Source organism: Canis lupus, chromosome 3 (genome assembly GCF_003254725.2).
Source record: "Canis lupus dingo isolate Sandy chromosome 3, ASM325472v2, whole genome shotgun sequence".
NCBI classification, from domain to species: Eukaryota; Metazoa; Chordata; class Mammalia; order Carnivora; family Canidae; genus Canis; species Canis lupus.
The window spans coordinates 61,213,219-61,233,001 of record NC_064245.1 but is presented as its reverse complement, the minus strand read 5'-3'; the positions used below and the strand labels follow the sequence as shown (position 1 = coordinate 61,233,001).

At 45.3% G+C, this 19,783-nt stretch overlaps 1 protein-coding gene across 3 annotated transcripts in view; it reads left to right on the top strand.

Annotated features, from left to right (window-relative positions):
• The window catches only part of HTT (huntingtin), a 144,450-nt gene that overhangs the window by 75,914 nt on the left and 48,753 nt on the right, over positions 1 to 19,783 (top strand). For all 3 annotated transcript variants that reach the window (XM_049108566.1, XM_025437992.3, XM_025437991.3), the window contains 9 exons: positions 1,045 to 1,123; positions 1,250 to 1,411; positions 3,647 to 3,702; positions 4,943 to 5,091; positions 6,706 to 6,842; positions 8,672 to 8,788; positions 12,639 to 12,761; positions 13,059 to 13,294; positions 14,432 to 14,574. In XM_049108566.1, coding sequence (XP_048964523.1) covers positions 1,045 to 1,123; positions 1,250 to 1,411; positions 3,647 to 3,702; positions 4,943 to 5,091; positions 6,706 to 6,842; positions 8,672 to 8,788; positions 12,639 to 12,761; positions 13,059 to 13,294; positions 14,432 to 14,574 — 1,202 coding nt within the window. The remainder of the gene's footprint in view (positions 1 to 1,044; positions 1,124 to 1,249; positions 1,412 to 3,646; positions 3,703 to 4,942; positions 5,092 to 6,705; positions 6,843 to 8,671; positions 8,789 to 12,638; positions 12,762 to 13,058; positions 13,295 to 14,431; positions 14,575 to 19,783) is intronic.

Genomic DNA, 19,783 nt, shown 5'->3' with positions numbered 1-19,783 from the left:
CAAGATGCTATAGGCATGGCCCTGCCCTCAAAGTAGTGTGTGGTTCAGTGAGTAAGATGGCCTGTGGGGACGATGCTGGGCAGGAGCAGGACACTAGGCACACTCACTGTGAGGCAGCCAGACTGTGTCCTGACCATGGAGTGGGACGGGCTGGCAGCTGAGAGCAGGCAACCACCCATTCCCAGTGCTCACAAACCACCTTTGCCTGCAGGGACCGTGGCGGGGCGGCACCTCTCAGGTCTACACTAAGGTGAAAGCACAGCCTCCACGTGGCACCTAAAGGTGTTTGAAGGGCATAGAAGAGTCCTGTAGCAGCACTTGGTGTTTTATAACCTTGTGGCTAAAATCTTCATTTAAATTTATGGTTGTGTTTTTGATGCCTGGAGTATAGTAGCTGTTGTTTAAATTACCATGATTATTAGCGGATATTTGGGTTGCTATTTGGTATAGTAACAAGAGAATTCTTTGTTTTTCCTCTGACATGGAGTGATAAAACAGCTACACTGAACATACTAGAGTTAGAAACCAAGGAAAATGTCCTTATTCTGGGCTTTTCATTGGTGCTGTACTCCCTATATATCCAGTTCTTGGGAATAAATCTTTTTGATACCTTGTTTAATACTATGGGGTGTAAGTAAAAACGTAAGGAAGCATGTGTGTGTTACTGTCATCTAATTTTGTATGAATTTCTTGAAAGTGTATAATTAACGTGAATATTTAAAGATATTTTTTTCCAAGAAAATCAAGTGAGATCTTCTGAGTCACTGAATCTTTCAAGTGGGCGTCCCCCTTCTGGCCTCACTGCAGCCTGGGATGGGTGGTGGTGGGTTTCCTGCACCAAGTAAGCTCTCTCCAAGCGCCTGCTACCAGAGACAAGGCTTGGGGCTCCTGGCCCACTGTGGTCTTGAGGTAGCCTGGCCGTCTGTTAGAGAGGTGGATGCCGCCGTGCACGTGGTCACCCAGGCTCTCCCTGACTTGGAGGGTGGCCGGGAATGCAGGAGAGGACTTAGAGCCATTCTTCACTTGCTTTTTCCCATCTGGCAGGTGGTTTGATGTGCTTCAGAAGGTGTCTACGCAGTTGAAGACCAACCTCACGAGTGCCACTAAGAACCGTGCAGATAAGGTGAGTGGGAAGTGGCAGGTTCCCATGCTAGACGCACAGATCAAGCCCAGCACTTGCCAGGTCGGCTGCTTGAAGTTTTCAGTTGAAGGCTAACTCATGAATTTGTTCTTTTTTTTCCCCCCATAGAATGCTATTCATAATCACATACGTTTGTTCGAGCCTCTGGTTATAAAAGCTTTAAAACAGTACACAACCACAACGTCTGTGCAGCTGCAGAGGCAGGTTTTAGACTTGCTGGCACAGCTGGTTCAGTTACGGGTCAATTACTGTCTTCTGGACTCAGATCAGGTTTGTCACTTTCAGCTTTTGTCTTCCACTGCTCTTCCTAATTCAGTAAAGGTTACGTGTGAGACCCTGAAGCCCACCTTCGGGAAATGTGCAGCTTTGCTGTTGCTGCACCAGTCGCTGCCTCTCCCCTACTTCATACACTGGGTGATGCCCAGACCTGGTGCACACGCCCCACATACTGTCCGCCTGGGTGGGGCTGTGTTTGGGGTGGCCTTTACTCGTGTGCCAGGTCTTCCTGTTCACTCACCCTCCCCACCCCAAAATTAGTGTATTGCAATTGTAAGATACAATTAAGACTTAATTGTTGGTGGGGGCATTTTTACAAAATGTGGGGATTTATTTTGAACAGATTAACAATTATGGCATCCAGTTTCAAACAAGCTGATGTCAGCATGTGTCTGTAAAAGGGAATGTGGTCTAAGGGAACAGTAGCTGGTGCTGTGTTAGAGGCCCTCCTAGTGCCTGTCTGACCAGCACGGTTTTGACACTCCCTCAACGAGTGGGACTCAGCTGCCTAGCCTTCCTGGTGTGGCTACTGTGGAGAAGCGCTTCTGGAGTCCTCGCCCCTAGGGACGCAAACTCTGAAAACAGGAGTCATGCCAGCTAAGTTCGCTACAGATAAAATTGCCTTTAGGTCATGGAAATGTGACTGTCATTGCTGGGCCGTGATCTTGGGCTCCTTTCCCAGGTGAGGTGGGAAACGTTTTGTAGACATTGGTGTACACGCAGTATCTGCATTGTCTGTAGTTACTATTGGCACCAGTGTTCTTCTTAAAGGGACTTCCTAGAGAAAGTGCTCATCTTCCCACCAGCGGTATTGGGAGGCTGTCTTCTGATGAAGGAGAGCTTGAAGCTACTTCATGGTGGTTGATGTTTGGAGTAATCCTCCTTCTGCTGAATTATCAGAAGCACATCGTCTGAAAGGGCCACCCCCTTCCATGGGGAAGATGCTCACTTGGGGATGGTTGGGGACATTACCCCCTTTCCTCTGACACAGGAGTCTCAGTGGAGGAGAATCCTCACCTGAAGCCTCGGGCGGTGCTGACCCAGAGGGAGGCAGGTGCATACTGACAGGGGCTTGAGCAATAAGGGGATCTGGGGGTCTTCTGAGCAGAAGCCTGGGCCCAATATGAGGGCTGCTCTAGGAATACAGAGCCATCAACTCCATCCAGGACTGCACCCCACCATCTCCTTAGCATCTGGTTATGACTCCTTACAGGCAGAACCAGGCTTTCTCCTGCTGAAGTGAGGGGCTACTCTCTGGGCTGTCTCTAGTTGGATCACATTCTCTCTTTAGTCCTTCTCCATAGACTCTCTTTTCAGAAATAGTGTAACCTTTGTTGCTTTCATCTATCTTCCTAAAATCTCCAACTGACTCTTAGACAGGGAGAGGGGCCGGCCTCAGAGCTCCTCCATGCTGTCCTTGTTTCTGCAGTGCGCCTGGGCCACACTCCAGTGGAGCCAGTTTCCAGACTCCTTTTATGGGGTGGTGTTGGCTTTTTCTTGCTGCAAGTGCTCTGGCCTCACATTTGTTTGGATTTGCTTTTATCACTTAGTGCCCTTTATCCCCAGTCCTGAGGGTTTCAGTATGATGACAGTAGAAAATGAGACCGGGCAGACCATTTAATTCAATCCAGATCATGATTTGTTGAGTATCTGCTCTGTCTGCATCAGGCCCAAGGGCTGGGAGCAAACAATGGGTAGGTAAAGTTCCTGGCATGAGGTTGGGAGGGTGCAGGTGCTTGAAGAGTTGGACATGAAACTGGCTCTAATCCAGTCCTGAAATGCCGTGCCCTTTGTGCTTAGGGTCCCTTTCCTGTTAGGCACCAGCCCCCTGCATCGCTTCTTTGAATATCGGGGTGTAGGGGAAGGCGGACTGACGTGTGTATCTTCTTATTAAGCCAGATTCAAGTTTCAGGGCATCCGTGCTGCTCAGTGTGTGAGAGCTGGAATGAGCCCGGCCCCCACATGTGTCTTTTTGGTACTGCTTGGTCTTCTGGAGGGTGTGATCTATTTTTCCATAGTGTCCACCCCATCGTTTAGTAAATGTTCTTAAGGGGATTTGTGGAAGTATCTTGAATTATCTAGTCTGGAAGAATACATCTGAGTTCTTGTATAGAAACAAGTTTACCTACTATCAGGAACCTGGTTAAAGATTTACACAAATAAGTAGAGAGAAAAGTAACCTAGTTTGTACACTTTGCTGATGTGAAAATTTTATTTTCCTGCTTGTAGGTGTTTATTGGATTTGTGCTGAAGCAGTTTGAGTACATTGAAGTAGGCCAGTTCAGGTAATAGCATTTTGTTATTTTAGATTTTTTGTCCTTATTACATATTTATGTATGATTTAGATTATTAAGATGAATATTTACTTTAAAGGATTGTTAAGCATTTTTGCTAGATATTTTTTTAGGTGGAACTCTGATTAACATGCTGTGTGTTTTTGTTTCTCTTAAAAATTGGTAAGTGTCTCAAGATCATTTAGAAATAGCTGTGTCTGGAATTACACTTGTCAGTTTTCATTTCACATTTCAGAGTATTTAATTATGAGGACAGACTGCTCACTGCAGTCTTATCTGCTGGGACACTGATGTTTTGAGCTTCTTAGAGAAAACATGTTTTAGATGTGGCCATCGTCAGTATAGATGGTTACTGTGCACTTCACTGATTGATATTGCAGCTTCCCCTTGCTGGACAGGGAGGCCTTAACATTTCTCCTGTGCCAGTTATGGGCATCTCAGTGTAGTTCCTGAACATGAGATCTCCTGAGTCGCTGAACTGCAGTGAACCCTTGAATGACACGGGTTGGGGCTGCCCACCCCTGCACACTCCAAAATCTACCTTTAACTTGTGCCTCCCCAAAAAGCCAACTACTGGAGTCTGCTGTTGACCAAAGCCTTCCAGACAATGTCAACAATCTCCTATTTCATATGTTCTACATATCATGTATATTCCTACAGTAATGTGAGCCAGAGAAAAGAAAATGTTACTAAAAAAACCATGAGGAAGATAATATACGTTTACAGTCTAATATTGTATTTATAAAAACCCCCTGTGTAAGTGGACCCGTGCAACTCAAACCCGTGTTGTTGGGGATCAGCTGTTCTTAGTGTGAGAGACATGGTGAAAAAGGCTGTGTTCTCAGCGCCTCTGGGTCTAGAGATCCAGCACTTTCTTTCTCCAATCAGGTGACATCTTGACTCTGATTTGAGACAAGTTACTTTTTCTCCCTTGAGCCTCAGTTTCCTCAGCTGAAGAGTGAAGGGGCAGAAAAAGAGCTCAGAAGATAGCACCTCTGGGCATCCCATGGTGTTGGGAGCTTTCTGGGGACGTTCCCTCAGCCTTCCCCATTGTCCCCTCATTCCTTGCTCGCTCTCTCCCTCTCCCTCCTCACTTGCTGCTCCACAGCCCCCTCGTCCTGTCCCTTTCCCTTTTGTTCTAAATTTGGAATCATGAGTAATTTCATGTTGTTTATATTGATCAGTATTTAATTTTAAAAGGAAGTATCTAAATGGATGTTTTTGTTTCTAGGGAATCAGAGGCAATTATTCCAAACATCTTTTTCTTCCTGGTATTACTATCTTATGAACGCTATCATTCAAAACAGATCATTGGAATTCCTAAAATCATTCAGCTCTGTGATGGCATCATGGCCAGTGGGAGGAAGGCTGTGACACATGGTAACGGGACAAACCTTTCCCTGTGGTCGTCAGTAATGATGTGCTGGACAGTGTTAGTCTTCATTACACCAACTTCCAACTGTATCCACAGCTGCTCTGTGCTTTGTAGGCTGTATATATGCATGTGTGTGCATGTGTGTGTGTCTGTGAGTGTGTGTGCATGTGCATACTGGTTAGAAGTGTTATGAAAAGAGAGCCCCCTTTTACTCTCAGGAGCTTATAATCTCCTAAGGGGAAAAGCACAGCAGTCAGGTGACCTGAGGTATAGGTAGAGTCTAATAGAAATACTTTTGTTGAATTACATGAAACACACAAAACCGGAAAATGCAGCTTGTCTAAGGACACTTGGTTTGTTGCACAGTGGTACTGGAAGTAGTGGTTTGGCCTGGGTTCAGGACAATTCTGTTGTGCCTGATTATTTATAGAGGCCTTACTGAGCACAGAAAGTGATCAGATGCTCAAGCTGCCTCCTCCCACCTGTGCAAGAAAGTTATGGTTTTAAGAATAAACTGTAAATCCTTGAACTTTTCAAACTGACCTCCCAGCATTTTCCTACTGACTCCTCTCTGGCTCCACTGTCAGGAATCAGTAGGCTTTTGAGCTTGGTAAGGGTATATCCTAAGGCCTTTGCAGACCCCAGGTGGGAGGAGGGTATTGTGGTGTGCAGCATTCTCTGTTCCACGTGCTTGTAGTAAAGCAGGTAATGTGTTGAGAACTAGACATAGAGCACCATCTGATTTTCACAGTCACTGGACTCAACTTGCCATGGCCTCACAAGGGCTGAGATTCCTGCCTCAGCCAAAGTTCACACTTGTCCACGTATGGAATTTGGGGCCTGGTGCAGATGTCCAATAGAGAGATGACTAAAGCTCCCTAGATTAGAGGATCTTTGGATAAAAAATCAGTGGGCAGACAGACCCTTGTACTTTCTATAGAAAGCTTGGTCATCTGTAGAACAGCCAGCAAGTATGCCGTGTGTGTGTGTGTGGCACTGAGGGTCCGTGTGCCCGTGTGTGTGTGCGCGCGCGCATGCGCGTGTACCACTAGGCTGACAGTGACTTGCGGTGACATCAGCAACATGATTGGGCCACACCCTTCCCAATGAAAGGTGTTTCTTATGGTTCGTCCCAGTAGTGATGTTAGACTGAGGAATCCACTTTGCTATTTCGGATAAAGACAAGACTTGGGGGAAAAACTTTATCTAATGAGAGTGAGTTATTACTTAAAAGGGCATAGAAATCTAATTCAGGTAAATCTTTCAGTAGAGTACACATTAGAATAGGAGGTTGTTATTTTAGTTGAAGGATTTTAGTTTGAATTTGACTTTTGAATTTGTGTCTCTTTTTTTCAGAAATGATGTTACATCACAGACACCCTAGTTTTCTTTTTAAGATTTCACAAAATTATCAATACATGGCAGAGGATAACCTATGGTCTCCATGATGATATACTGATAATCCATAGCACTCACTGATAACCTGAATTTATCCTTTATTATAAGCTATATATGGATTAGGGTTTTCTTATTTTTTGGACATATTTTGGAGGTGTTAAGCTTTGTCTGCCCCATAAATGGTGTGTGATACCTTCTAAACCTGCCTTTTTACACTACAGCCATACCGGCCCTGCAGCCCATAGTCCATGATCTCTTTGTACTGAGAGGAACCAATAAAGCCGATGCAGGAAAAGAGCTTGAAACCCAAAAAGAGGTGGTGGTGTCAATGTTACTGAGACTCATCCAGTACCATCAGGTAAGGAGGCTTTGGGGCTACCCTTGGCACCCCATTGTCTCTGCAGGGGGAGGCCTCCTGTCTGCTAATTAGTGGATGATCATTTGTGCCACCCTGAGTTCTCAGTCTGGGGAGATGCCCGGGAAGAATAAGCCTGCCAGGGCTTGGTCTTTAAAGCCATATAACCACGTGGGGAGGTCATTTGCCACCTGGCTAACAGTCACGAGGTCATTCAAGGAAGTAAATAAGTTGAAGACCCTCTTTTCCAAAACGACCAAAAATCAGTTCATTGACATTCATCAAAATGTTAGAATTCTAAAATTCTAGATTTTAAAAGATTTTAAGATTTTAAGAGATTTTTAATCTTTTAAAAGGTTAAAAGATTTTAAAAGATTTTAAAAATCTCACATCTGAGAGGCACCTGGGTGGCTCAGTAGGTGAAGCGTCTGCCTTTGGCTTTAGGTCATGATCTTGGGGTTCTAGGATCGAGTCCTGCATCAGGTTTCCTGCTCAGTGGGGAGTCTGTTTCTCCCTCTGGCTATGTCTCTGCCCTTTCCCTTGCTTGTGCTCTGTCAAAGAAGTAAAATCTTTTAAAAAATAAACTCACATCTGAAATAATTTAAAGACTTTCCTTGTACATCTTTTTACCATATGTTGAGGTAGGGCCAGGGTCTTATCCTCTGTGCTGGTTGTAGATTTGTTTTCCTTAAGGAGGAGTGGGAATTCCAGGCCGATTGGGGTGGCTTCAGTGCAGAGACCTAGCCTCTTCAGTGACGCCGTTCAGCTTGTGCGCTTACCTGGCTTTCACTGTTTTGTAATTCTTGTTAGCTATTTGTCTTTGAATCTTAAAGTCATAAGCTTTTTCATAGAAACACTTTCTTTGTACATTATCGTTTTGGTTGATCTATGTAATGTTTAATTAAATCCCATAATTACAGTGAAAAGTACAAAGCACACTGGGTTGGAGGAAGGCCTGGAGAGTGGCCTATCAGCCACATGAGCCCAAGGAGCTCTTGTCTGCTTCTCAAGAGGCCCGAGAGGGTTGGCTAGCCTTTGCTGAGGAGAGTTGGAAGGGAGTACAGATCTCCCTCTGAGAGGCAGCTGTGGAGGGCGTGGGCAGACAGACTTCTTAGAGAGTGGACTTAGATTGGCATGGCTCTCTTTGTAGCCCTTGAGCTTTAAATAGGTCAGGTTGATAGGGGTTTTTGTTGACAGGAAGATGATAAGTATTTTCAGTTTTGCAGGCTCTAGGGCATCAGTTGCAGCATCCCAGGTCAGCTGTTGTGGACAAAAGCTGCCCCAGCCATTGTGTTCATGAGGGTTATGGCTGTGTGCCGATAAAACTTTGTTTACTAAAACAGACTTTTAGATATCTCCGCCTAGGACTGATCACTCATAAACTCCTGCTCGACCATGGGTAACTCTTCTGAAAGTAATGCTACTTAGTAGGTTAGCTTTGTAAAAACACAGACTTGAAATTAATGTAAGCGAAAGTCAGGAGGCATCTGCAGAATAGTTTAGTCAGGCTGTGTTTGCATTTTTCCAAAGGTTAATAGAAATTTGATTTTCATTTTGTGCCTTTTCTCTGATTATAAAATCTTGTAAATTCCATAGAGGCGTAGAAGCATAATGATGGCAAATGATCCTAAGGAGTGTGCAATTAGAGTATGCCCCTTGCATTTTCTTCTGGTTTCTAACGTGTCTTGGGTCAGGGTAGCATCAGGTGCTTTAGGCCCTCTTTGGGGATCGTGTTTGTATCCTGGAGCCCTCCCGCTGAGCCAGGGTCAGTGTGCTCTGCAAGCATGACTGGCCAGGAGGTGCTCTGACCTGCCCTTGCCCCACACCTGCAGGTGCTGGAGATGTTCATCCTGGTTCTACAGCAGTGCCACAAGGAGAATGAAGATAAGTGGAAGCGACTGTCTCGGCAGATAGCAGATGTCATCCTCCCGATGTTAGCCAAGCAGCAGGTTTGTCCCCTGTGTGTCTTATGGCTGTGGGGTCACTGGGACATGTTTATAGCTGGCAGAATTTCTTATAGGAGGCAACACTTGCAATTGACATTTCACTGAATTAAAACAGATTCAGTTTGTGATCCTCATCAGTACCGATCACAGGGCTGGGATTTCATTTATTCTCAGTGACCTCAGGTTGCTGTTGCCTCCTGCCTCACAAGAGCAGAGCCTGAGGCTCAGAGCTCAGAGGTGAGCTCAACCCACCCAGAGGTGTGTAACTGGAGAGTACTGGGGCCAGTGTAGAACTGGTTGAGTCTGGAGCTGTGTCCTTTCCTATCTGGCTGACCTGCCTCTCTCATCCTGCTCAGACATTGCTACTTGATCTTGAGGAGTTTGTTTTCCCTTATCAACCATGATCCATCATTTAATCAGAACTTCTGTAATCAAGCCATGTGATCAGTTGTTTCCATAATTGCAGTGGAAAGAGGTTATCTGGCTGTGTTATGTGGGATGGAGCCACTCGACACAGTTTCTGAACCATGGCTGCCACCAGGTGTGAGAGGACAGGATGCTCTGTGCCCGTTGCAGGTGCAGTAGCACCTTGGTAAATGGGATGTGTGTGTTGGGGGGGGGGGGGGGTGGTCTCCAAGGGAAGCAAGGGAGTGTCGGTGATGTCCCTCCAGGAAGCCTCACCAGCTATTAGCAGAGCTCTAGGTATTAAGCGCTTCAAGATGCGGTCATCAGATACCTGTGTTCATTTTCATTGTCTCAGTTAAAGAAGCAAGTACTCTGGGTAGTAGACAGTGTCCGTAACTCTTGGCAGTTGATACAGATGTGTAGCCATGGTGCAGTAGTAGTTACTGTCTTCACAGCTTCAGCCCCGTTCTGGCTTCCTAACAGACTTGTCATCCAGAAACTAGAGGGAGGGAGTCTTCTGGTAATATTGATAGATGGCAGTTTTCATAAATTGGTGAATGTGGTGTTTTATCATGGTTAGGGATCTGTATCTTTAGAATAGTACTCCAAAAACTTCGTTCCAGTCTCATTTGTCAATAGTGTACACGATATAAGGCAGATGGAGGGCAGCCCAGGTGGCTCAGTGCTTTAGCGCTGCCTTGAGCCCAGGGCCTGATCCTGGAGACCCGAGATTGAGTCCCACATCAGGCTCCCCACAGGGAGCCTGCTTCTCCCTCTGCCTGTGTCTCTAACTCTGTGTGTGTGTGTGTGTGTGTGTGTGTGTGTCTCATGAATGAATAAGTAAAATCTTTAAAAAAAAAAAAAAAAGTGGAGCTTGAAGGCTGGAAGGCATAGTAAATGTCCAGCTTGATCCCTGCCATCATGAAACCATGTGAAACACACAGTGCCTGCCAAGCGGCTAAGCACAGGTGTGCATTCCATGCAGTAGTGCTGGGCACTGCAGTACCAGCAGCAGATAGGAAAATGAACAGAGCTGGTGAAATGCCTGTCCTCTAGGAATGACAGTTTCGCTGGATGGAGGTGGAGGAGACAGACAACAAAAGTAACTTAGTGATGTGTGTGAAACACCAGATGACAGTAGGTGATGTGGGGGTGGGCCAAGGAGAGAAGAGAGGTGGGGATGTCAGGGCAGGGCTACGTTGCTAAGTTTGTGTAAACTTGACCCGGGTAAGAGCTTTCTAGGCAGAGAAAACAGCAATGGAGATGCTAAGGTATGGGAGCCTGCCCAGTGGGATCAAAGAACTTTAAGAGGCCGTGTGGTTGGAGCAAATTGACCATGGGGATCAGGGAAGGCAGCAAGGGTCTAGGGGTCATGGAGGGCCTCTCAGGCCAGCATAAAGGACTTCAGGAAGCCTGTAGAGGGTTTGGTACAACGGAGTGGCATGGTGTGATTTGAGAGCTGAGGATAGCCTCAGAGAGGGAGTGAAGGCAGAGCAGGGGGACCTGACTGAGGCATGGAGGTTGCATGCACCAGGATGGGGAGTGAAGTGACAAGCAGTAGCCACCTGCCACATACAGTATAGAAGCAGAACCAGTAAACTTTGCTGTTGGCTTCACATAGATGTGAGGAAGGAAGCTTATGGTGATGGGTGTCTGTCTACTGCACTGGGGAGATGAGGAGATGAGATTCTGGTCTGGGCATATGCAGCTGACATACCTGGGAGGCACTCTGGGGAGGCTGAGGAAAGCATTTGGATGTACAAATCTGTAGTTTTCAAGTTGGAACTGAGCAAGAGGTGAACATTGGGATGGGAAGAGGTTACTATGGGACCCCATGTAGCTAGGAAGGAGGAGGCCGAACTCTGAACTTAAAGGCCAGAGAGGGGAGGACGAACCTGTGGAGGAGGTGAGGAAGGAAGAACAGGTGGGGTGGCATTGTTAAAGCTGAGGAAGGAAAGCATTTGGTGGAGGAGAGAGAGGTTGGCTTTTGGCTGTTCACAGGCTGAGCAAATAAGCAGGAGATGGAAGCCAATGGGGAGCAGTTTGGGTGGGGTGGAAGGTGTAGAAGCCTGGCTCATGTGTGTTGGTGAGAGAGGCATAGGAAAGAAACGGACTCTGGGAAGGAATAGATGCGGAGTGGCAGCCAGAGGTAGGAAGAGTGGTCAGGGCGAAAGCAGAGGGGATTGTCCTCAGCGGGTTGGGGCTGGCCCTGGCTGTGGGCATGGTGTACTTCTCCTGAAGACCCAGAAGAGGCAGAGCTAGTGGCACAGATGCAGGCCCAGGGGGAAGACTTGAGAGTGTGGAAGCTCTGGATGGTTTCCTTACTGTTGAGGTAGACTTGGTGTATGTGGTGAACACATAGGCATCTGGGAACAGCATATCTCCGCAGACGTGTTCACTGGGTATGGGCACACTCCTGATGATAAGCAGTGTGCCCATCAGGAAGTCCGTGGTTGAACATTGTGGTAGACCCTTAGCTTGGAATATTTTGCATCCATTAATAATGATAGATTTTAAAACCTGTTGCCTTGGGAGTTCTTCGTTCTATTTTTAAGAGAAAAAAGCAAGAGATATTTATAATATGATTTTTCAGAACAACTTCAAAGACTCTGCGTGTCTATGGATATATGATTATGGGAACATAGAGAAAGTTAAAGAGAAATACAGTTGACCCTTAAACAACATGGGTTTGAACGGCACAGACCTACTTACACACAGATGTTTTTCCATAAATACAGGACAATCCTATACATGTATTTTCTCTTCCTTATGATTTTCTTAATAATGTTTTGTTTTCTTTAGCTTTTACTTCGTTGTAAGAATGCCGTATGTAATACATGTACAAAATATGTGTCGGTCAGCTGTTTTGTTATTGGTGAGGCTTCTGATCAGCAGCAGGCTATTAGTAGTAACGTTTTGGGGAACTCAGAAGTTATACATGAATGTTCAACTCTGTGGGGTGGGTGCCTTTGACCCCCGTTTGTTCAAAAGTCAATTTGTGCATCAGTTATTACCATTTGTTATAATTGGCTGAGTAGGGATGGGGTGCAGGTAAAGTGAAGAAAGGAAAAGTGTGTGATATCCATTTAGGTAAATTATGTGCATAAAGAAATGCATGAGAAATTGTTCCCAGACTATGGATGGTGATCATCTGATAATGTGCAATTCTGGCTGTCTTTTTCATCCTTTTAAATAGTTGAATCTTTTATAGAAAATATACATTGTTTATATAGTAAAAATCTAAATAAAAAGTTTCCCTATGGGAAACATATAGCTGCTACGGTGTTCTAAAAACTGTTTGCCTGGTTCACCACTCAAGTTTAGGATGCTTTTAAATGCAAGGATGGTAATACTTGGATGGTCAAGGCCATTTGACCTTGAGGTCCCTAACTTGAGGTTCATTTCTGTTGGCTTACCGGAAAACATTTGTGATGTTCCATTGCAACAGATGCACATTGATTCTCATGAAGCCCTTGGAGTGTTAAATACTTTATTTGAGATCCTGGCTCCTTCTTCCCTCCGTCCTGTGGACATGCTTTTACGAAGTATGTTTGTCACTCCAGATACAATGGTGAGTGTCTCGCCTCATGACGGCATCTTCGATTCATGACTGTGCAGTGCCCCCTGTTCATCAGAGTTACCTAGGGACTCTACCAGGGAGAAGCATGGTGGAACTTGGGAATTTGCATATTGAACAGGTTCTAGATAGTATTGATATTGCTTGTCTGGGACCACACTTTTGAACCAATCATAATTTATTGGCTTTATTGGTAGAATGGTAAAATAAGGGTAATTTTCATTCGTGAAACTAGCAGTCAGGAAAAATGTAATTCTCTTTTTACTTTATCACTTATTTTCTCTCTTTTAGGCATCTGTGAGCACTGTCCAACTGTGGATATCAGGAATCCTAGCCATTTTGAGAGTTCTAATTTCCCAGTCAACTGAAGATATTGTTCTTTCTCGTATTCAGGAGCTCTCCTTCTCCCCATATTTAATTTCCTGTCCAATAATTAATAGGTTAAGAGATGGGGATAGTACTTCAATACCAGAAGAACACCATGAAGGGAAACAAATGAAGACTTTGCCAGAGGAAACATTTTCAAGGTATGCTCTTTATCTTAGCCTTTAACCATCCCATGGCCTTCAGGAAGTCATGAAGTCATTTTGCGATCAGTAAGTCTGCAATACGTCCTGGTCTTGCTTAAACTCTGCAAGTGGGGTAAAGAAGTCTGTGTGGGTATGTTTTCTCTACCCAGTCTGCCTCATCTTTGGCCCTGGGTTCATGTGTCTCTTAAGTTCTGTCACATCCTGTCTCATATCCTTGTTAAAGACCACACAGTGGCTCACCATGGCAGTGGGGGCTGAGGCTGGCAGTAAGAGTCTGTTGTGTTGTCTGCACAGAATTTAAAAATCTAAGAGAACCCACTAAAAGTCATTTTTATTCTCATGTATGCTGGCCATTCTAAACACGGTAATAAAATCCTTCTTCCCGCCAGGGCGACTGTTCCCACTGTGTTCCACCTGGTGTATTTATGGTATCAAATCGGGTCTGCTCTCACAAATTATTTGGAAGCTCCTTGAGGGCAGTGATCACAAGTCAGACTCATAAATGCTTGTTGCCTATACAACACCTTTGCTGTCCACCTTTGTTGGATTCAGGGCACTCAGTAAGGTAGAGCTGGTGAAATGTCCCATGAGTATGGTTTGTCCAGACCTACTTCTTTCAGGCAGGCCCAGGTAACATCCATTTAGCCTTCCCTTCATTGGTCATTGGTGAAGGTGCCTGTGTGTTTGTGGAGTTAAATCCAGTAAACCTGCCAGACACTCTTTTTTTTTTTTTTTTTTTTTTCCAGACACTCTTTTGTTTGCAGGTTCAATCAGGTGGATTGTGGCCCCCTCTGCCACATTTAAGCAGGTGGCCAAAATGAACATTAAGTTCTTACAGCGGATTGTTGTCTTATATTTGTGCTGCTTTATGGTTTGCAAAGTTTTAAACACTACATGTCATTTTATCCTTGTAGCAGTCCTGAAGGTGATATGTTTATTGCCATCTCCTAAGTGAGGAAGGTGATACACAGAGAGAGAAGGTGATTTAATCCAAAGGGATGATATTAAATGTTGCACTTTGTTTACTTAACTTAAATTTTTACTCCACTTCTGTCTACCATATGTATTTTTACAGTATACCTCATATAAGTGCTCTTTAACAGTCACCTATCAGACTTTTCCCTTTCTTTGAAGGTTTTTACTACAACTAGTTGGCATTCTTTTGGAGGATATTGTTACAAAACAGCTAAAAGTAGAAATGAGTGAACAGCAACATACTTTCTATTGTCAAGAACTAGGCACCCTGCTCATGTGTCTGATCCACATCTTCAAGTCTGGTAAGTGCCTCAGACTACTGTTCTTATTGCATCTATATATTCCCTATCCTATACTGTACACTCTAAGAGGTAGGATACCTTGCTGCCCAGCGTGAGCTCCGCTGTGCTTAATGTGCATTTAAAAATGTTTTGTTGACAAAAAAAGTAAACCTGAGGGCTTCTTCCTCTTTTAAAAGCCCAAGTTATTTTTGTACTTTTATATATAATTATGAATTAGAAAGGACAGTGAACCCAAGAGAGAAGTCACAAGGAGGCAGCCTTGCACCATGCATAGGAAGCAAACAATCCATATTAGGACAGTCAGTGCTAAGAGGAATGAATGTTTTCAAGAAGAATGCCCTGGCTTAGATTAAATGAGAAACTAAAAGACTTTAGTTATAGGGTACTGGTAAATCCTCTTCTCTTAGCAGGAAAAATGAGAGGCAATTCTAATCTCTAGGAAAAACAAACAGCAAGGAAGTCATGGTCTAGATACAAAGCAAACCAAAACATAGCATGATTTTCAACAATTTGATTGAAACCCTTGACCTTTAAAAAGCTCCTTTAAGTGGCTCAGGGGTCATGACCAAGGACCCATAGAAAGAAGTGTTATCCTTCTAGGTTTCTTGGCTTTGTTGGGAACTATATTTACATAATATAAATACTTTTTGCTTTTCGGTTTTAAAGTCAATGTGTGAATAAAACATTAAAGATTGGGCAGCCCTGGTGGCGCAGCGGTTTAGCACCACCTGCAGCCTGGGGTGTGATCCTGGAGACCTGGGATCGAGTCCCACATCGGGCTTCCTGCATGGAGCCTGCTTCTTCCTCTGCCTGTGTCTCTGCCTCTCTCTCTCTCTCTCTGTCTCTCTCTCTGAATAAATAAATAAATCTTTAAAAAAAAAAAACATTAAAGATTTATTTACTTATAGTTTCAGAACAGAATGAAAATGTTTTTATTTTTAAAAAAATGTTTTTATTTCCAAGAAAAAGAAAAGAGAAACTAACCAACTTAATTTTGGAGTGGAAAGTAGTGAAAGAAGTGGAGGGATGGAAGAATCACTAATCTCATTTTGCATTGTTGGGGTTTTACAATTATATCTAAAGTTGACACAACAGAAAATAGAGGCTACAGAGACAAGCAAATAGAACTGAGAATGTAACTTAAATTGCTAGGTATCATGAGTGAGCTACATCTCATCTCTAATAGGGTAGAGTCTGTAACCATCATTCATCGTGACTCAGCAAGTCCAGCAGCTTGATTTGCAGGGGCAGGACCCTATCCTACACTAGAGCAAGAAGAAAAGGAATTACTAGTTAGAGTTCCTGGAAGTATTGAGGTGACTGTCCTCTTTAGGTATGACCACCTCAGGCATTTTAATTCTGTTGCCATATCGAGTCTTTCCATGTTTCAGCTCTGATTTCTGTATTGGCTCTATTCTCTGCTGGGCTGCTTCTCCATGGCAGGAAGGATGGCCTCTGGCCACCTGTGGCCTCAGCCCCAGTATGAGTCTTATGAGTATCCATGAGTCCCTGCGTGCTTTCACCCACCTGGCCTAGATGAGAGATTGGACAGCATTCACTGAGAGGGAGTGAGAATTCTTTGTAATAGTAAGGTGAGAGGAACAGGCAAGAATGATAGATGGTCTGTTACCAGTGGTGAAAACATGTCGAGTGGAATTTTGGAGGCAACTATCAGAACTAGAAATAAGACAGTCAGTTGTTGCCTGAAGAAGGGTGGGGCAGGACATTTGAAAAATCAGAAGCCTTTCTATTATTGGATTTTTAAGTTGTATACATATTACTGTAATACAAACTAAAACATGCACACGCACCAAGTACCCTCAGAGCTGGAGATAGTTCTCATTTTCAGACTTTCTTCATTTGGCAAAAGTACACCAAGTCAGCCGGCACTAGACTGCACTCCGGATCCATGGTGTTCAGGAAGGCTGATGTGGCTCTTGCCTTCGTGGGGCTTGCAGTCCACTGGGGTGGATGATACACAGGCAGAGAATCATGAGTCTGGATATTTCCTCTGAAGGAAGCAAGTAGTGCAATGATAGGCACCCAACAGGTGATGTTAAGCTAAGGCCTGAAGGTGAGATATTGCTGTGCTCCAGCCAGATGGCTACTGAGAGTGCATGGGCGAGGGTCAGTGGGCGACAATCAGCAGGCAACTGGGGAGGTGGAGAGGGGCAGGGGTCACAGAGAAGGAGGCGTCTTCGTGACTACTTCATTTAATTGCCTTTGCCCTTGGACAGGGGGCGTGGCCAGAATTATCAAGTGGACTTGAGTATCAAGCCCTCTTCATTACTAACATTGAAAGGATTTTTGTTTTGAAGATCTTTTGATTTATGCTTCACTGATGTACTATAATAAGTTTAAAGTTGAGAAAATAAGCTACATGAATAATAGGTCATTTGTAGTACATCGGCCATTCTGATAGTTGGCCATTGTTTAGTTTGGACCTGATACCAGAAGGATACCTTTAAGCGCTGCTTGCTTCCCTCCTCAGACAAAAGTGACCTCTTCTATGTCCTTTTGCACATCACGTGGAGTTCTGTGCCATTCCAGGTATAGACCGACTCACCACCTTTAGTTCCTCCTGTTCCTTTTCTCAAAGGTCAGGGGAGGTATTGTGTAGGCTATGACAGCCAGTGCTGTCCACTAGTGCTTCCTGCATTGTGGGAACATTCTGCGCCTGCAGTGATTCAGTTGCCTCCAGCCACATGTGACCTTTGGGCACTTGAAATGTGACTAGTGTGATTAAGGAGGTACTTTTAAATTTTATTTAATTAAATAGGGTGTGAGGGGCGGGGCAGTGCATTCTACTAAGGAGCTTGGGGCCTGGTGCTAGAGCACCAGTGGCTTTGCTACAGTGTCTTTGCATGCTGTTCATTTGGTTCAATATTTGCAAATAAGTTGTCAGTGTGTTTATAAGTGTCTATTTGCATGTTGTTTGTTTTGACTACATTTCTTCTAAAGATACAAGGGAGCAAAATTACTGTGATTTTGAGACATTTTAAGTCATCTTATATTTTGATATAAGTAGGTACATCTAGCATATGAAGTTGGGGATTTTTATTTATGCTTTGCTTAAACAAAGGCAATGAATTCCAGTCCTCCACTGAAAATTGAGACCTTCAGAAACAATTCTTCCTGCAGCAGTACGATTGTTATGATTCAGAGTCACACTTGGGCAAAGACGTGGATGGTCACACTGCAAGGAATCACAGTGTTGGCTGTGGGGTGTGGTGCCCCATCAGTCCCTAGAACAGCTCAACAAAATAGACCCCCTTTTACGATGAGAAAGTTTAGGCTCCAGATGGTACTATGGTAAAACCGAGATTGAAAACCCAACGAGGGCAGCCCAGGTGGCTCAGTGGTTTAGCGCCACCTTCAGCCCCGGGCGTGATTCTGGAGACCTGGGATCGAGCCCCACATCGGGTTCCCTGCATGGGGCCTGCTTCCCCCTCTGCCTGGGTCTCTGCCTCTCTCTCTCTGTCTCTCATGAATGAATGAATGAATGAATGAATGAATAAATGAATAAATGAATAAATAAATAAATAAATAAAATCTTTAAAAAAGAAAAGAAAACCCAACCATTTGTTCTTTTCACTTGCACTGTGCTGCTGCTTGGGTTGCACAGCAGCTCACATCTGCAGAGCACTTCTTGCAGCTCCAGAGTCTGGTATGTGGAGCCTCTGCCTCTAGCTCTGCTTCCAGGACTCCTGGCCAGACCTCTTATTCAGTGCCAAGAGGGTAGAACAAGGAGTCTTCTGGGTCTGCCTTCCTGTCCTGGTGCTCTTCTGTGCTCTGGCTCCGGCACTTGGCCCTGGGCCCTATCCCTTCTCCCAGGTCCTGACTCTCCTGGCTTCTCTTGCCTCCCAGTCACAGACTTTGTGCCATGGGTGCAACTTCCTTTCCTCAGCCAGTGGTGGCTGCCTAGGAGACTGGGAAGGGAAGCCCTGTCAGAGCATCTTCTGGTCCAGGTCAAGGACTATGCTCACTATAGTTCCTGTAGCAGATAAACAGCAGCATTTCAGTGGCTAACCACAGTTGCCACTGTGGGAGTGTCTGTGCGGGAGGGTGTTCTGGTCTCTGGTGACTCTTCCCCATGTGGAGATTAGAGCCCAGGCCTCTCTCCTTCCTGGGGCTCAGTTGTCCCGGACATCAGCACCCTGGTGATGCTGGCGGAGGAAGAGAGAAAAGGCTCTGTTGCCATGGACTGAAAGTGACCTCCAGCCCTTTTGCTGGTGTTTCTTTGGTGTATCTCTCAGCGGCCTCCACCGCATACAAGGGTTCACTCCAGTGGGTGACTGCTTCCCAGCAACAACCCTGTTGGGCAGGAGGACAACCTTGGGGGTCAGAGCTGTGGGGATGACAGCCAGGAGGCCCCAGGTGATGGGCAGGAGAGGCAGACGTCATGGCAGGATTAGCAGTGGCATCAGCCACCTGCCAAGGGCATCGAGCGGGCCTGTGTGTGTGTCCTCACCATTCCCGTGCTCTCCTCTCTCTCACCTCAGGGAGACACAGCCCTGTGGCCCTTCTTCTCACCCCCTCCTGCCACTTTTTGTCTTGAGCCTTTCCAGAGCTCACTCCACAGTCCCTGGCGCAGCCTGGGTAACAGCATGCATGTCTGTCTTCCCTGTGGGGCTAGGCCTTGCTGTGCTGTGAACCCCACCTCCGATGCAAAACAAACTGACCCTGTCTGTGCTCTGTGGCTTCCTCCATCCTCTCTCCTGCATTGACTACACAGCTTTCCAACAGGAGTCTATTCCTGTTGCTTCTCGAGCTGGGCTTCCCCTCTGGTTTTTGCACCCAGAGCAGTGTGACCGGGAACACCCTTGCAGAGGCCACTGCTGCTCTTTCCTGCCACCTCACCTTGCGGGTACCAGGCCTGAGCATGTGGGGTGGAGCCCCTCACTGCCTGACTTTATCATCTTTGCTTTCTAGCCTCTTGATGGTAGATGTCCCTGGATTTTACCTCGCCCTGACCCTGGCTTTCCAAGGGTAGAATTGACCACAAAACGCTGAGTTGCTGAGGGGGTATAGCCTAATGATTTGAAGTGTGAACTTACTGCGAAATCATCTCCTGGCAAGTTCAGGTGTATCCATCACCTCATGTCGTTAGACATTTTATTTTTCCTTAGATGAGAACTTTTAAGATCCACTCTCTTAGCCTCTTTCAAGTACACTGTAGAGCAGAGTTAACTAGTGTCACCATGTTGTG